Raw genomic sequence first — 17,291 nt, 5'->3', positions numbered from 1 at the left:
TGCAAATGCCTCCAATGCCACGATCTACAACAGAAACAAACTGTGTATACAGACTGGCAGGCAGACTAAAGGGAAGTGTCTTTTTAGATTAAAAAACAGAGATAATTTAAATAAATCTTCTCTCACAGAAAGCATTATCAAAACTGGGTAACAGATACAAGAGCAAGATCATTAAATTGCAGAAATTTATGAATGGATATTTTTCATTTCAAACGCACTGTTCCCTCAGCTGCTTTGCCCACTCTTTGTAGAGCACTCAAAAAGATACAGTAGGGCAAATCCTGTACGGCCTACAGTTGTATTGGAATATAGGTACACACACCAGAGATTAAAAATAAGCAAGTTATTATATGGCAGTGCAAACACATGGCATTAGAATGATGCTGTGGCAATCTGTCTGGCCTAGCATTCTCCAAAAATTTTCAGAGATTCAAGTAAATCAGTTCAGGCACTGTTACCTATAAGTAGCCAGTTACCATGTTAGGCATAACTTAGGTGGACCAGAGAAACTGCAGCCAAAACCATGGAAGGTTAACTAAGCTCTCAATCTTCTAAAAACCAAAGAGAATAAACTCCGGGAATTCTGTAGCTTATCAAATTCTTTGTTTGCCAGAAGTATTCATTGTTTCAGATACATGTTACCAATAAATTATGATTAAAACAATACAGAATATCAAATAAAAATTGCCACTCACATTGCTGGAAGGGTTAACAGGAAACGGAGACACATCTTTAACATTGATTCGCTGAACATTTTCTATGAGCAGTCCAAACAGCGGCAAATACATCGTGGCTATTCTTGCTTGATGGCTCTAAATAAACAGTTCATCAACACATTACAGATAGAATTTTTCATCACCAGTGGATTTTTTCCCCAAACTATTCACTTCTAAATTACAATAAAAGAGCATTTGATACGCATTTGCCAGAGTCCATATTCTGAAGTTCATAAATGGCAAAATGCAAAGATCATCACTGTATTTTATTCAAATTTACTGAAGGTCAGTACATTATATTTACTGTTTCAATACAATGCAGAAAAAACCCCAAACTAATGTGATTTTAGAGAAGACTAACCAAGTAAACGAATATTATAGTAGCTGGATAAATTAATTAATTACATCTTCCATTAAAATTTTACAGCTTCTTCCCAGCACACCTGATGTTAAAAAAAGTTCAGGAAAATTAAAAACAACTCAAAATTTACCACCATGCCTTGTAGTTTTCTTACAAACATTTTACAAATAATAGATGATAGAAGGACAGATGCCAAATATTAAGAGGTAATGTTTAATGAAAACAAGGGCTTTAGGAACAGTCTATAAAAATCTGATTACTTTAAGACTAGCAGTTAAGATTATCCTGTGCTAAAATGTAATAAACACATGTAATAATTTAAAAAGTTGCTTTATGAATTCATTTGGTAAAAATATGGAATGTAGATTGATTTTGTTCCTCTTTTTATATTTCCACCACAGCCTGAACAGAAATAGCATTGGTGCAAATTAATAGTACTTTGGCAACAGAAAAAACTTTCTGTATGTGTGCAGAGTTAATCTTTATTATTTTCTACTACTTAACATAGCAATTGACTTACCCTGGAAGCATATCTATCATCAAAAGAATGCTTTATCATCAAATTCTTGAGCACACTAATCGCAATCTGCCGCACATCTCTGAACTCTTGTAATGCATTTCCCACCTCCCTTAGAAGCAGTCCCACCAAGAAGTGATTTTTACAGAACTCGTCGGTTAATGAGTAGTCCAGGTGAAGGTCTAGAAGGAAAGGTCAAGTTCTATGTGAGGAACAGTATTATTTAAATCAATTTATCAATTGACTTGGCTGAACTGAAATGCTTCCAATGTTATTGAGCAATTCATATATATATATATACACACACAACATATCTAATCAGTTATTCATACAGCCATAAGCCAAATTCACTGCATAATAAGGTATTCATTAAACAGACAGTGCTGATGTATATGTTGAGATGAGGCTGAGAGAAGACCTCATTGCTGCGCTCAACAACTACTTGAAAGGAAGTTGCAGTGAGGTGGGTGTTGGCCTCTTCTCCCTAGTGACCAGCAACAGGACAAGAGGAAATGGGGTCAAGTTGCACCAGGGGAGGTTCAGATTGGATATTAAGAAAAATTTCTTCACAGAAAGAGTGGTGAGGCATTGGAACAGGCTGCTCAGGGAGGTGGTGGAGGCTCTGTCCCTGGAGATGTTCAAAAAACAGGTAGGCGTGGTGTTTCGGGACATGGTTTAGTGATCAGGGGTTGTAGGGCAGACAGTTGGACTTGATGATATTGAAGGTCTTTTCCAACCTTGATGATTCTATGACTCTGTGTTCAGTTGAGAGAAGCAGGAGAAATCTAAATATATCATTAAAAAAAATTACTTAAAATATTGCCTAATATTTAAAAGTGTTCCTACTAAATTTACCTGGACCAGCATCTTTTAGCTTGAAACTCAAATTTTACATCAATATTCAGGCACTGAAAACACACACACTACACAAAGGTTGTGCACATTCTCTCTTTCAGGAATTCATTTGTGTGATAGAAGGAGAATTTAATTTCTGGTCTATAGTTCAGTCCAAGGTTAGTAAATTTGAAGGACTGCAGACAAATCATGGATTAAGAAGTTTTAAATATCTCTACTGCAGTTTTAAGTTCCTTCACTTATCTTACACATGTAACTATTATGAATATATACTATAAAGCCTGCTAACAACTATGATCTTGGCTAATTGATATTATCTAAGAAAATGCTCCCAAAAATCTGTAGCATGTGGTGAAGTATAATGAAGAAACTGCATTTGCATCACACATATCCAAATTCAGCAATGTTTTCTTGATATATCAGAACACAAAAGGAAAAAAAATAATTTATATGAATCTATGGAAATTACACCTGCATTATAATAGGCAATTTTTTGGCTATAATCAATGCCTTTCTTTTTGAAGAAGAATTCATATATTCAACAGTAATTGCAACAGAATTGGAATGAAAGAACATTTTATTCAAACATTTGTACTTAAACCATTGCAATACAATTTTTTTTCCTTAAAATATTTCATATCTAGTAGTAACTAACTGCAAATCTATACTAAGCCCCATACAGAGATACATAGACATTCTATAGAAACATAGACACAAAAAACGTGGCACATCTGATACTGCAAAGTAAAACTACTCCCCTTCAGAAGCACTTTTTGTGTAATAATACAATCCGTTTCATTTATGTAGCAATTATATGACAGCTTAAGAGAAACTTCAGCTTGAGGATCTTATTTATTACAATGTATGTAACTTTAAAATTTTAAACTGAAGAGGTGTTCCAGAAGTTTCTTGTTTTCACTTTCATTGCTTAGAAAAGTAGTCAAAAAACAGACACTAATTTCAAAGTACTTCAATTTTTTTAAGTACTCTCCCAGTAATGGGAATCCACTGAGTCAGAAAAAAACATAGATAAAACTGCACTGATGATCGACAAGCCTTCCTGTAATGCACAGAAGAGCCAACTGCATTGCCTAAGATCTCTATTGCTGGAGATAGCAAAACACAGCCAGAAACACTTCTGATAAAAGTCTTCTTTCCTGGCCAAACTCCTAGTTCACCAGGGAGCAGCATTTACACTGTTCTTCATGGTGTAAAGAGAAATGCTACTTTCTCTAGTTTTGCTCTTCTCTTAGGACCATTGAAACAAAAATTCATAATCCCTTTTCTGTGGAAAGAATTCAGCAGTGTTATTATCCAAGACACTCCTGAAGGCTGCAAAAGCCAAAGACAACACAAGCTCTATGCAGCTCTCCAGCCCTTACTCTTAAATCTTGTTTTGGTATCTTGTTGAAAGCTTTAATTAGACAAATTTAGTAAGCCAGCAGTCAACTGAATAAGTATTTCAGAAAAAAATAATCTACAAAAGTAGTGGAATCACAGGATTATCAGAGTTGGAAGGGACCTCTAGAGATCATCTAGTCCAACTCCCCTGCTAAAAGCAGGATTGCCTAGAGCACATTAATGGAATCACGGAATAAAGTAAAAATGTTAGACAGGTTTACTTGTAAAAGCATCTTCCTCATCTCTGCTTATGGATCTCTGCTATATTTCAATGCCTGGAAGAAATTAGGAACATCTTCACAGTCACAAATATAATAGCTAACATGCTATTTCTTTTGGCACAAGGTATGAAGCACCAGGAGCCCAGCAGGGCTAAACAGGGCATTCATGACTGAGCTCCAGAGCAAAATAAAAAGGTGCATATGAGGTAGAAGCAAAAACAAGCTACAAAAATGGAATAGAGAAGCACTCATCAAGTATGCAGGAATAGTGCCAGGAAATTCAAAACTTGAAACTCGTAATGGACATCAATGGCAACAGGAAAAGCTTTTACCACTGCGTTAGCATTAAAAGCCTAAATAAAGAAAACATGGGATATTTGCTGAATGGGATGTGATTTAGAGATGGCGGACTTGGGTAATGCTGAAGTGCTTTGTATCTTCATTACCTTACCCCTTCACTGCCATGGTTCTCAGGCCTTAAGACTCTACAGACTACCTTCAAGAAAGAATTATCAGTAGTGGATGAGGATTGGGTCAGAGGTCTCTCAAGAAACCTCCAGTTATGCACATCCACAGCACCAGAGGCAATGCTGAGAGACTTATCACTAGAAGACCACTCACTATCACATGTGTTAAGTCACAGTGATCAGAGGTCCCCCATAACCAGGACCTCGCAATGACTGAAGAAAGGTAGACATTGCATACAGCTTCAACACAGAGCAAAAATAATCCTGGAAATTAAAGATCTCACTTTTGTCCCTGGAAAAGTCATGGAGCAAGTCCTCGTGGAAGCTATGTTTGGGTAAGCAAAGGAGATGAGTGTGAGCGGCAATGGCCAGGATTGATTTAGTCAGGGTATAAACCATTCTTTGATAACCTGTCTTCTATAGTGAACTCACTAAGTCTGTGGGTAAGGGGAGAATAGCAGATGTCCACAAGGTCTCTCACAGAATCATTGTATCCAAACTGGGACATTACAGTCTAAGTGAATAGACACTACATATGCAAAGTATGTGGATCACTTGACTCCAAGGCTGGTGATTAACGATTTGTACTGTATTTTAAGACTAGCTACAAGAGGAGTTTCCCAGGGTCTATCTTACTTCCTACTGCTCCATCAATGTGTCCTGCCTTGAGACATGATGAAGCAACTTTACCTTTTACTGTTTGTTATTTTTCTTTCAGTAAGCTCTCTTTTAACTAGCAGTAAATGTTTCAGTTAGTGAACTGATAACAAATGTTGGAATGTTTTTCTAATTGCTGGGACTTCAAGGTTGCACTTTCACTCTGCCGGCTCAGACACTATGGGGAGATCTGTGACCCCCTCATAGGAGGCTGAGTTAGACAGACAGCAAAACTGGCTGGAGATATTCCATTCCGTGGAATAAGCTCAGAGGAAGGTCAGAGATGACAGAAGACAACTTCCTTCCTTTTTTTTCTTCCCTTTTCTTCCATCCATGGCTGGCGTCTGGGGAGGACTCCGTCCATCCATCACCACAGACCTCCAGACTCGAGCTCTCCTGACCCTCATCACTCTCCACTTTCTCTAGCGGCAGCTCCGGGATTCTTCGGGACTGTTCCAGCTCAGGAGAGTGCTGTGGGAGTTGCTGGGGGTGGGGGGGGGCTATAGGGTTTTGCACATACCTGAACACATTTGTATATAATGGTATATATTTTCTGATGTCATTAGTGTTTAATTAAAGTTTCCTTCCCTACCTGGGTGGGAGGTGATCAAGAGCATTGTTGTTGATCCTGAGTCAAACCATGACACAACAACTTAGAAGAGGAGATGGAGTGCACCCTCATCATGTTTGTAGCTGAGGTACAGTCTATATGTTTGAGGGCTGCACTTCAGAAGAATCTAGATTCTTAGGTTTCTGCAGCTAGTGAGTTAAAAGCTGACTCATTTTAAAAAATCCAAACTTAATCATAGCAGAAAAGGGAGTCAAGACCATATCTTTCAATGACTAAATAGTTTCAAAGAATACTCTGCTACTTAAACTACTTGAGTTTAAATGAAGGGATTACAACTTTAGGCTTTCATCTAATATTTTAGAGGCTTCATACATACAGAATCATAGAATGGTTTAGGTTGGAAGGGACCTTGAAAGGTCATCCAAGTCCAATCCCTCTGCAGGGACATCTTCAACTACATCAGGTTACTCAGAGCCCCATCCCACCTGACCTTGAATGTTTCCAGGGATGGGGCTTCTACCACCTCTCTGGGCAACCTGGCCCAGTGTTTCTCCACCCCCATTGTAAAATAATTCTTCCTAATACCTAGTCTAAATATACTGTCTTCTAGTGTAAAAGCACTACCCCTTGTCCTATCACTACAGGCTCTATTAAAAGGTTTGACCCCATCATAGACCTGAAGTTACACAGTCTACATGTCTAATAATAAAAGGCAACATCTAAGAAGTATACCACATAATTCTTTGGAGTTATTTACCTTGGTATCTCTGAACTCTGCCTTTTCCAAATGGCATTGGTAGATTCAAAGGTATGTAGTGCTCATGATTACAGACTACACGGAGAAATTCAAATTTGAATTCAAAGAGAGTCTGCAAAAAATAATTTTGAAGTATAAGTTAAACAACTGATGCAGTGATTTGAGCAACACATTAAAAACAGTTTGCTAACACAAATGAGTGACTTCTCTCAAGTCCTGCTGTATGAGGGATATAGACCTTTGGAAGTTCCATATGTCAGTATAAAATAATTTTAGGAGTATTCACACTTGATAATTGGATGTAGTTTTATTTACTGTTCCCTTTGTCCAAAGTTATTTAAGTTTATTAGCATATCATGTATTAATGTAAGAAAAGTTTGGACTCAATAGAAATTATTTTGACGTCTGGTACATGCTTTCATCACTACAGTAAATGTACAGAAGCTTACCAGGCATCAACTCTTCCAACATTAGCCTTCCTCACATTCACACTAAAAATTTCTGCTTAATATTGCACCCCCATACACCCCACACACTTCTGCAATATACACACTCATGGGTGGTAAAAACTGCACCTGAAGATGGGAATCAAACTATGAAAATGTGATTTGATGGGGAAAAGATGCTCTAGGCACATCACAGTGACAGTGCTGACTAAGTAACATGCTTGAGTATACCTGAAAATAAGTTTGAAACCTTAATGCAGAACTCAATCCACATCAATCAAGAACAAGCAACTTGTAAAAATAGTTTGTTTAAAAACACTGAGTACCTTTGGATCTCCTGGGGCAAAGCAGCTGATGTAGTTATTGATTTGCTTGAAAACAAATCCTCTGTCCATGAAAGTAAAACACCTCTGGGGAAAGCAAGAAAAACCAAGACAGAATTGATTTACTACTGTCTCAGTGCTGAGTAGTTGTATTTCTATCTTTAACAAGTTTATTTTATAAACACATTATTGATATTTCAGTTTTAATATAAAAAATTATAAACCAAGCTAATTCAATATACATACACATAAATTAATGCCAAATTTTGCCTCAGAGAACAAAATGTAAACTAACTGCAAATAAAAAGCAGTTTGAAGATAGGAAGTCTATCATGACAAAACCAAATATAACATGCCCCTAGCAACCTGATCTACAAATGTATTTCCCATTCTTTTTTCTCCCTACTGGATCTTACTGGCTGTTAAAGGAAAGACACTGAAAGCTTGTCTGCATAAAATAAATGCAAATAAATCCCTGCTCAACATATGAAGCTTTTGTAGATGCTACTTAACATAACATAACCTAGGTGACATTTGAGGATGGGGGGGGAACAAAATAAAAATATATTTTCAATAAATTAATTTAAAATCTCCCTCCAAAAATCAAATATTTGAACAAGTACCTTCTTGACTACAGAAGATGCAAATTATAATTCAATACATTTTAACTAGGACATGAAATTATAAAGTGTTATGCATATTCAGTTTTATATGAATTGGCTTTAACATTCTTTTAAATCCACAAAGAAGCTGTATACTTCAAAAAGTAACCACAGAGCTCAAGCCACTTGTGTACTTACTTTTATGAAGGCAGCAAGGCTATGATTTGCATTTTTTGAAGCCTCTGGATTGTCTCTGTACTTCTGAGTGATGTGTGGCATTAGCATATTAACAACTGTTTCCACAGCATGATGAAAGGAAGCTGGAAATCTCTGGTTTCGCAACAACTAGAAACAAATTCAGACATAACATTTAATCTGGTTTTCAACACGGACATATATCAGAAAACTTACTTTAGATAAGATATAGATAACCTGACAGCAAGAGGGGAGACAAAGTTTTAAAATTTTCTGATTTACCATTTCAAATAATGTTTTATTTAAATTGAAGACTTTCGTGAAGTTTTTAGACTGAGAACGGGAAAAAGAGCAGTTGATAAAAAGGAAATAATACAACATGCACTAGCATCTATTATTAAAATTCAAGCAAGGTAGTCTTTGATGACAAAAGCAAAAGCATTACAGTTTGTAAGTACAATGCATTAATATTTTTCTATACTACAATAAACCTGATGACAAAAGGTAAGAATAAATGGGATCCTTTTATTTTCTCTATTTTCCTTTCCAAAGCAGACACCAGATGGTTGACATGTAGTAACTACGTATCAGACTTTCTTTGATGTCTTGAAGAAAAGCCAGTTTTTGTTGTTCTGCAACTGTTTTTAATAACTCCTTTGACTTTTACCACAGTGAGAATTCTCACCCATGTTTCTCTTTCTTTCTCTAGGTCATCAGCGACTTAAAATCTCTGCTCTTCCAGGCTTCAAAATCTTACTCTCAGTGTTTTTAAGTCTCTACAATAACGACTGTTTCCTCTTGCTTTTAGGTAGATTGCCAATTAATTCAAAAGATTTCCTCTTTTTATTTAGTTTTTTTACCACTGTGAAGCCTCTATTTCTCTACAGTTTACAATCATTAATAAAGATTCTGTCTTTTGTCTGAAGGGACTTAATGATGGGTGGCATGAGGCTGAAGAAGCTGATGCTGAAAAAACTCTTAACTGTACAGTCATTAGGTCTGTTCTTTCTGAAAATTGAACTCAAAACTCTAAGTGCTCTGAATATTTGTTATACAAATAAGTTTTTTGAACTATATGGAATGTAACACTCCTAGGCAGAGAAAGTCATTGTCAAAGCCCTGCATAAATTGATTACTAAACAATTTGCTCTCTTTGCATTGGAATTGTGCCCTAAGGTATCTACTTCTATTTTTAAAATAATATTTTTAAAAATAGAAATTAAGGTTGAAAATGATCCCTGTATAAATACCAACAGTACTCATAAATGAAATAACTAAAAATTATGGTGGTGGATATGCCAGTTATCCTGTCCAGTCTTCGTTGGACACCAATTGTTTTTTAAGTCACTACAAAATTCTTGCTATAATTTTGCTGTACCCAGAAATGCCTTTTTTTATCACATCTCATAAGTAGGAAATACCTGAATGCGTGTTCTATTTAACACTTCACAAAGTAAGCCAGAAAAAAGCTAGCAAAATAGTTCATTTTACATTTAAGGGGCTTGTAAATCAGTGATGATGTTTAGTAATCAGGGTACATGCTAAAGAGGAGAGTTCTGCTCCTTCCTCTTTCATGTCACAGGGAAGATCACAATGAGGTTAGTTCTAAAAGTGGAAATGCCTTTTTTTAGCAGGAAGTGTGGAGGCAACAACAGAAATCTGTTATAAAAAAATCACTCTGGTAGTTTATAAGCTATGAACTCATGTTACTGCAGGGGAAGAGTAAGAAAGCAGTTCATGGTGACTGACAGCAAAGAAGAATCCAGAAGTCCATGTCGAAAGACTTTGTTTCCTTTGTACAATAAAACAGTTCACACTTGTGGGTGCTTTTGAGGATACTAATACATACAATGTCCTGACATGAATAGGGTTCCTATACAACAAGTAGGACTAGCATGGAGAACACTATTGAGTGGGACATCAATAGCAACCTGACAAGTGTTTTTAATTCTCAAGCTCAGAGCTTTGGGAGTGGGGTTTTTTTGTTTGTTTGGGGCTTTCTGCCTCTTCAGGTAGGATTACTGCATGCTTCAATACCTGTAAGTTCTAACAAAAAAACATGGCAACATTTTAGTAGTTTCAGTGCTGCTTAGGAACATCTCTGCATTAAGTGTTATCCTAGAAAGATTTATGGCCACAGAACCTGCTAAATCTATTAAACAAGTATGTCACTGTTCCTCCTTATTTTCTGAAAAAAATGGGGTCTGTTATAGAATTAAAAATGTCATCAGTATTTATATCACAATTTTGTGGTTTATATACTTAATGCTGACAACTTGAATTTGTAAATAAATGCAACTAGCAATTAGTATTTTCTTTGAAAAGTCATGCTCTTTCCATGCTTAGAATTTTCTCAGTCCACCTTCTACAAAAGGCAGGTTTACAAACATGATGTTAAGAGTCAGAGCAAGCACTCATTAAAATCAAATTATGAAAAAAATTAGCTTACTTAAAGAAATTTGTAGGGTAGAAAGGTTACTGAAGAAGAACAAGATATTTTTTCAGAATTTACATTATCATATGTAATATATATATACCTGTATGATACCCAGGTATTAAACAAAATTGGATGCAACAAGTTGATGTAAAAATATCACTTAAATAAAGGTCATAACACCTAGACCATCTTTAGAAACATAATCACACACTGATCTGTCTCCTGCCTCCATCTTTTGATGCATTTTAATGAAAATCCTAAGCTTACTTACACCAAGACTTAGAAACTGGTCTCAGAAGACAGTTTGTACAGCATGACATTTGTAGCATATAGTAAGTCACAAAACGGACTGCTCAGTCTTTCAAGTACAGCAAACCTGAGGCCATTAGGTCTCAGCTACTGGTTCTTACTACTAGAAAAAGAAAATTATCAGTGCCTTCTCTTAAGTTACTTAGGTCATCAAGACATCAAAGAGATGGTGGCCTCTCTGAATGATAGTAATGGTTATGCCTTCCTCAATTCACACTGTATTTCCATAGCACCAGCTAATCAAATCAGTTTCAGGCATCTGTAACTGACACACTGTTCCTTTAACTTCGTTTTCCCTAAAATGAAAGTCTTGTTAATTTAATTTATTCCTCAGATGTGCATGCTGGGGCTATTCAAATATAATTTATTACAATTATTACTGGGTCAGTAAAGACACATTAGCTTTAAGCAAATGAGTCAGTATAGCACTTGCAGATGAAAGAAATAATCATAAAACATAAACATTTAAATAAATCAAGAACTCACAGTGGTGGAATATCCTACTATAAAAACAGATGTAGATTATATGGGAGAGGATACTAAAAACCTGGACACTGGCTGAGTCATTCTGAAAAGAAAACTGCATTTGTTTTTTGCTTATTTACATAGATTCATACTTTTAAAAAGATTGTATTCTCCTGTACTTACTTTATCCACCACCTGATCTCAATTAGAAAATTTAATTCCTATTGTAAGAAAGTTACAATTCAATTAAGGAAATGGGTTTTTATGGCAGCAAGTTAGTGGTTTCTTTGAAGTTTGTTGGTTTTTTTTTAAACCAATATGGTGTTTCCAAGCTTGTGAGGAGTTCTGTAGGTTTCTTAAAATCAGGAATAATTATATAAATTTCTTCAGCCAAGAAAAAAAAAAAACCAGCATGGTGGTGTTCTTCAGAGATAACACATAATAAAACAAATCGAGAACATCCTCAAGCTATACAAGTTTCACACATCCACTCCACACTTTTTGAAAAACCTTTCCCAGACACACCACATTCTGTCATCAGAAAAACTGTATCTTTTCACAGTTGAATACTGTAAAGTAAAAATATTGCCAGTACTGTCAGTAAGTACTGAAACAAAAATTTCACATAAATTCTTTCAGTTTTTTTCAATATAATTTTTAAATGACAAAATTATAATTCAGTTCCAGAATCCTCTAGAAAATTTCCATTTTAAAAAAGAATCAGTGTTTTCTGCTTTAGACTATACTTTCATTTCAGTTGTGCTGATAAATTAAATTAATATAATTAATTTAAGAGATTAAAATAGTCTCAAAATACAGAATGCAGTAAAATAAGAAATACTTTATTCACAGAGAGAACAGAGGCACAAACTCCCTCAAGGAACATCAAATTAATAATGGAAGTTTAAGTTTACAGATCCTAAATTATTTGAACAGATTTTATGAAACAGAAAAAAGTGAAGTCCACCTGAATATTTGTCTTACTTTGGTTTGAATTAATGGTATTTATTAGTGGTAGATAAAGTTATTAGTCTTTTCTTTTTTTTCCTAGAAATTTTGAGGAATTCTGTAAAAACTGATGAGTTTACACAAGCAAGAAGTTAGACACCTTAAATGCCAAAGGATGCACTGCACTAGGTGCACAGCAAATCCCTTGTGCACATAGCTGCCTTGAAAAACTCAGCTCCCCAGAATGATTAGCAAGTTAATGATAAAATCTTGCCCTCTTCCACAATTCAGAAGATACTTAAAATTGTAGTATTCCATGTCAATATTGAACTTCCCGCTTCCCTCCAAACTGAAGACCTACATCTAGATTAAGCAGACTACAAATACCAGGTAAAAGTTTATGTCCTTCTACAAGAGTGCATCAGGTTGGCCTTGCACAAAATATTTTACCTGACAACAGTTGTCTAACCTGTTAAAAAAAAAAAAAATAAAAATCTTCCAGTAAAGGTTCTAGAATTTCCAAGACCACTGCTCCAATTAAAAGCTGGGATTTTACTTAAAAGATAAAATTATTTCATCCTTTTTTTTTTTAGTAATAGAAAGATCACTCTTCCAATGAAACAAAGACCTTTTCCTTATATAAAAATCCAACATAGTAACTAGCATGTCATGACACAAAGCAAAAACTAGAGGTGCTCTTCAAATGCAAAATAACCAGATGAAGTCAGACGTTCTTGACATGTTTTATCTACTAGTCATAGCAGCTGAAAATTAGAATAAAACATAGCTGGGCAGACCAAGGTAGAGAAAAGGTAAGCTTAAAATACTCAACCAATTTTGCTACTAAATGAGGAGCCTCATGAAAAAACCTCTAAGATCATCAAGTCCAACTGTGCAAGAGGGAAAAAAACCAAACAAAAAAACCCATACAAAACCACAACCACATGCACCACAAAACCAAAGCCAACACACAACCCACAAAAACCCCCAGGGTACCCACTAGAGCATGCCCTGAAGTGTTACATCTACATATTTCTTGAATACATCCAGGGATGGTGACTCAACCACCTCCCTGGGCAGCCTGTTCCAGTGCCTGACTACTCTTTTGGTAAAGACATTCTTCCTAATATCCTATTTAAACCTTCTCTGGCAAAACTTCAGGCCATTTCCTCTCATCCTACTGTTATTCACTTGGACGAACAGGCCAACACCCACCTCACTACAACCTACTTTCAGGTAGTTTAAAGAGCAGTGAGGTCTCTCTTCAGCCTCCTCTTCTCCAAACTCAACAACCCCAGCTGCCTCCGCCCCTCCTCACAGGACTTGTTCTCTGGACCCTAGAATGATTGAACTCCTACTGCATTCCAGAGCGGTGGGGAAAATAGTTATGCGTGTCACAGATTTTTCTCCATATTTAATTCAGATTGGAAAACAAGTAAATCAATCCTTCTATTTCTACAAAGGGTCTAATGCTGAAGCCTGAATGATGTGCTTCAGTACAATGCACAGTTCATTGTTACGATATTCTGTGAATTATGTATTAGTCTTTAGTCCTAAAATGAGTCCAGTTGAATACTGCATTAAGGAAGCTTTTTTATTTAGTACTAGATAACAGGTAATACCATTTTAATGTTCAAACTGGAAGTAAACCAGTGACATAAGCAGAAAAACTTTTGGTTTTAATATTTGTATTATTATTCTAAGAAAAAGTGATGGTTACTAGGATTTGGACATCAAACTTGTTACTTTAGAGAGTATCTAATGATGAAAAATTCATTTGACCAGTTATCACATGGATTTCACATGTTTCTTGAATTAAAAATTAATCAAAAACATCTTTAAAGATGAAATGTATTTAATTTTTATGAAAAGAGATGAAATTTGCTTTCATCTTTATGAAACAGACACTTAAGTCCAGACACTTAAAAATAAATGAACTGGGACTCCAAACTCTACTGATCATACCACAACAGAACAGTATTAAGTATAGCACTCTAAACCTTTTTTCCTGATTGTTGTCCAATCAATTATTTTTTCTCCCATATAATTCAGATTTTCAGTTATGTTCTAAATACACAATGAAAATACTGAAAAAGATTTCAGAACAACCTGGTATGTTACTCAGCTGGGACTATTTGTATATTTCAAACTTTATTTTAAACATGTGTTTTAACACAGAAGTGAATAAAGTGCTGTCACTAATTTAAATAAAATATGGCTTATTATAAGCCAAGCTGGTAGAAAAATGCCTGGTTCTAAAATACTAGCATTCCCCTTCAAGCATAGGAAATGACACAGAATTCAATATTGATTCTTCTCATTGCATACAGAAGGACTGTAAACTGCATGATTTGCTGTCTTCAAAAGTCTTTATACCATAGGTACTGCACTGCTCAGGAAAATGCACACAACTTTGGATAGTACTTTCATCAAAGTGCAGTGTTACTTGCTGCTTTCAGCTTCACTGTAGCATACATATTAAAAAAAAAAAATCTTACTAAAGAGTCTAATGATTTACAGAGACTGCTCTACTTTATGGACTTTTTCTATCCCTTTATAATAATGTTGAATCTAGCTCTCAAGTTTTCTATACCTAATATTTCAACTGATTTCTCCCGCCACTTTGCTCTTTCCATCTTTTTATGCACAAGGTTATTTTTTAATGTAATTATTTTAGTTGCAAAAAACCTTTTCTTCTAATACACAATAAAAATACGATTGGAGAAAGAAGATGCCATATAAATTCACTTAAGAAAATTTTTTTTGCAAAATTTTACTTACCTTCACTTTAGAGTTTTCTATCAAATGCTGAGCCATTGATTTTATCAGAACTTCAAAGAAAAACCATGAATACTGCAGAGAAAAGAAAATGTTCTGTAAAATTGCCACATCATTCAACAACTATTTCAATACAATTAGTTCCTACTCTTCAGTAATGACCAGATAAGAAGATAGTGTAAAAAGTATAGTTCTGTATATACCTTAAGTAGCTTGTTGCTTGTAAGAAAGTCAGCAGATGGCTTTAAAATTGTTGTCATGGACTTCGTCAGTTCTTCATGTACCGTCTTATATTCAGAAGCAACGTAGGGTTCAGCTTTATAAGCATACTTGGGGAGGAAAACCAGAACATAATATGAAACTGTGACATAGTAGGAAACAACTGAAATTAAACAGATGCAACTAAATTTAAATATACTCTTTTTAGAGAAATAAAGAAAAAAGAAACATTTTATTTACTTTTACCTACCTTGACATAAGACCTGAGGTAGCTATCCAAGCCTTCTTCATGACACTGAGCAACAATATGGATAATAACCCTAAACAGAAGTTGGAAACCAAGTAAGCCTACAAAGAAAGCTATGATTGCAATACCAAAAATGCTACTCAGTTACAGATTTATGTGATAACACAGTCATCACTTCAAATTCTTTACCTTGTCACATTGACTGCAACTTCCTCTTGAGTTGCTCTAGTGAGAACTCTAAACAACTGGTTTAGTACAGTAGGCAGGAAAGCTATCATCACATGGCCCTCCATAGCATGAAGGCTCTAGAAGAAAGCAGTAATACTGTCACTCCCTTGAAACAACAGCATTTAAAGCACAGGTTCTGAAACCATAAAGTTTACTGCAAGTCTACACACTGCTTGCCCAATTTGGTGTTAATGATCTGAAATACAACTGCACAGAACGAAATGGAGAATAGTTTCCAACATAAATATTTGGTAATATTTTCTACGTTAAGGTAAATTACAGCTACAAAATAGGTTTTATTAAAAATATTTTAGAAGTAGTTATTTGTACTTTTTCCACTGAAATGCACACTAGGCAATGTTTTGATGAAAAAACACGTACACCCCAGCAAGCTGATAATTACAACCTGGCTTACTTTGCCATTTCATCCACCAATGCAGATGTTTACCAAACAGAAGTTCCACAAAAACATAGATTGCTTACCTGTGGTAAGCGAAACACTAGTTATACTAGTTATGCCAAACAATAAACTAGCATGAAAAACAGAACGAACTAAAGTCCCTGAATATGTAATGTTGGACATTGGAGACTGAATTACTAACCACTCATGATATGCTTTTGTGTTCCATCTCATGCAAAAGATATTACAGACATAACCACCCTGACATAAAATGCAGTGCATGGAATTTCATCCTACATTATTTTATGCCACAAAATTTCCTGGAGTTAAAGGGAGTTAGACAAAAAATAAAAGACTATATTTGCTGAGCATGCATACAGACAGCACATTTCAAACATTTCCACTCAGTGTTAAGTAGCTGTCTTGTCTTTGAATGTTTGCCTGTATGCACATTCACACTATTCAGGATGCTAACAGTGATTTTCGATTTCTACAGCACCTTTTCAATAAGCCTTGAAGTTCAGAACATTGAGTAAACATGCAAATGGAACTTCAGCTGACACTGTTGTCCAGGACACAGATCTTTTGGTAAAGGTACTGTTTTAAGTAGGACTCTGACATGGACTCATAACGCAACTTCTGATGCCTTTGATTATTCAATTACAATGAGACTGTCAGAAGTAGCTGTGCCTTCTGGTCTCTCAGGCCACAATGGAGGTAACTACAGGCAGATACCTCAACTTATGAGGTGCCAAACGATGAAACACGAAACATGAAAGAAAGCATAAAAGCATCTTGAGTCAGGTGAGCCTCAGAAAACCCTTCATTAGAAATGTAAGATGGTGCTTACACAAAATCCTGCTAGGGAAGGAAAGAGCAGAAAGAAGAGAGAATGGGAGAACATTTGTTGGGCTTGGTAAGGTAACCCAAGATGCTCTACACACTGATTTCATGGAGAAAAGTAAATCCTAAGTATTTAAATGTTTAATTGTCATTATAGCATAGACATGACATGTAGGAAACTGGCACCAGCAAACTGAAACATTTATCTTTAAAGAACATTTAGCACTCAGGCTGGCCACATCTGGCACAGGTAAGTACAGGCTGACACTGAAGGCAAGTTTGCAAAACACAAGATAAATTAAAAGTATCTGGGTCCCTGGGAGGCCTG

At 35.5% G+C, this 17,291-nt stretch overlaps 1 protein-coding gene across 1 annotated transcript in view; it reads right to left on the bottom strand.

Annotated features, from left to right (window-relative positions):
- Positions 1-17,291, bottom strand: part of DOCK9 (dedicator of cytokinesis 9) — a 101,824-nt gene that overhangs the window by 40,629 nt on the left and 43,904 nt on the right. The window contains exons 24-32 of the mRNA XM_010006332.1: positions 15,682-15,797; positions 15,496-15,565; positions 15,230-15,355; positions 15,030-15,101; positions 8,093-8,239; positions 7,296-7,379; positions 6,524-6,635; positions 1,598-1,776; positions 696-812 (exon numbers count right to left, since the gene is read on the bottom strand). Of these exons, the coding sequence (XP_010004634.1) occupies positions 696-812; positions 1,598-1,776; positions 6,524-6,635; positions 7,296-7,379; positions 8,093-8,239; positions 15,030-15,101; positions 15,230-15,355; positions 15,496-15,565; positions 15,682-15,797 (1,023 nt within the window). The remainder of the gene's footprint in view (positions 1-695; positions 813-1,597; positions 1,777-6,523; positions 6,636-7,295; positions 7,380-8,092; positions 8,240-15,029; positions 15,102-15,229; positions 15,356-15,495; positions 15,566-15,681; positions 15,798-17,291) is intronic.

This window comes from Chaetura pelagica, unplaced genomic scaffold (assembly GCF_000747805.2).
Source record: "Chaetura pelagica isolate M959 unplaced genomic scaffold, ChaPel_1.0 scaffold29, whole genome shotgun sequence".
In the NCBI taxonomy this organism is placed as follows: domain Eukaryota; kingdom Metazoa; phylum Chordata; class Aves; order Apodiformes; family Apodidae; genus Chaetura; species Chaetura pelagica.
This window is presented reverse-complemented; position numbering and strand designations above follow the sequence as displayed.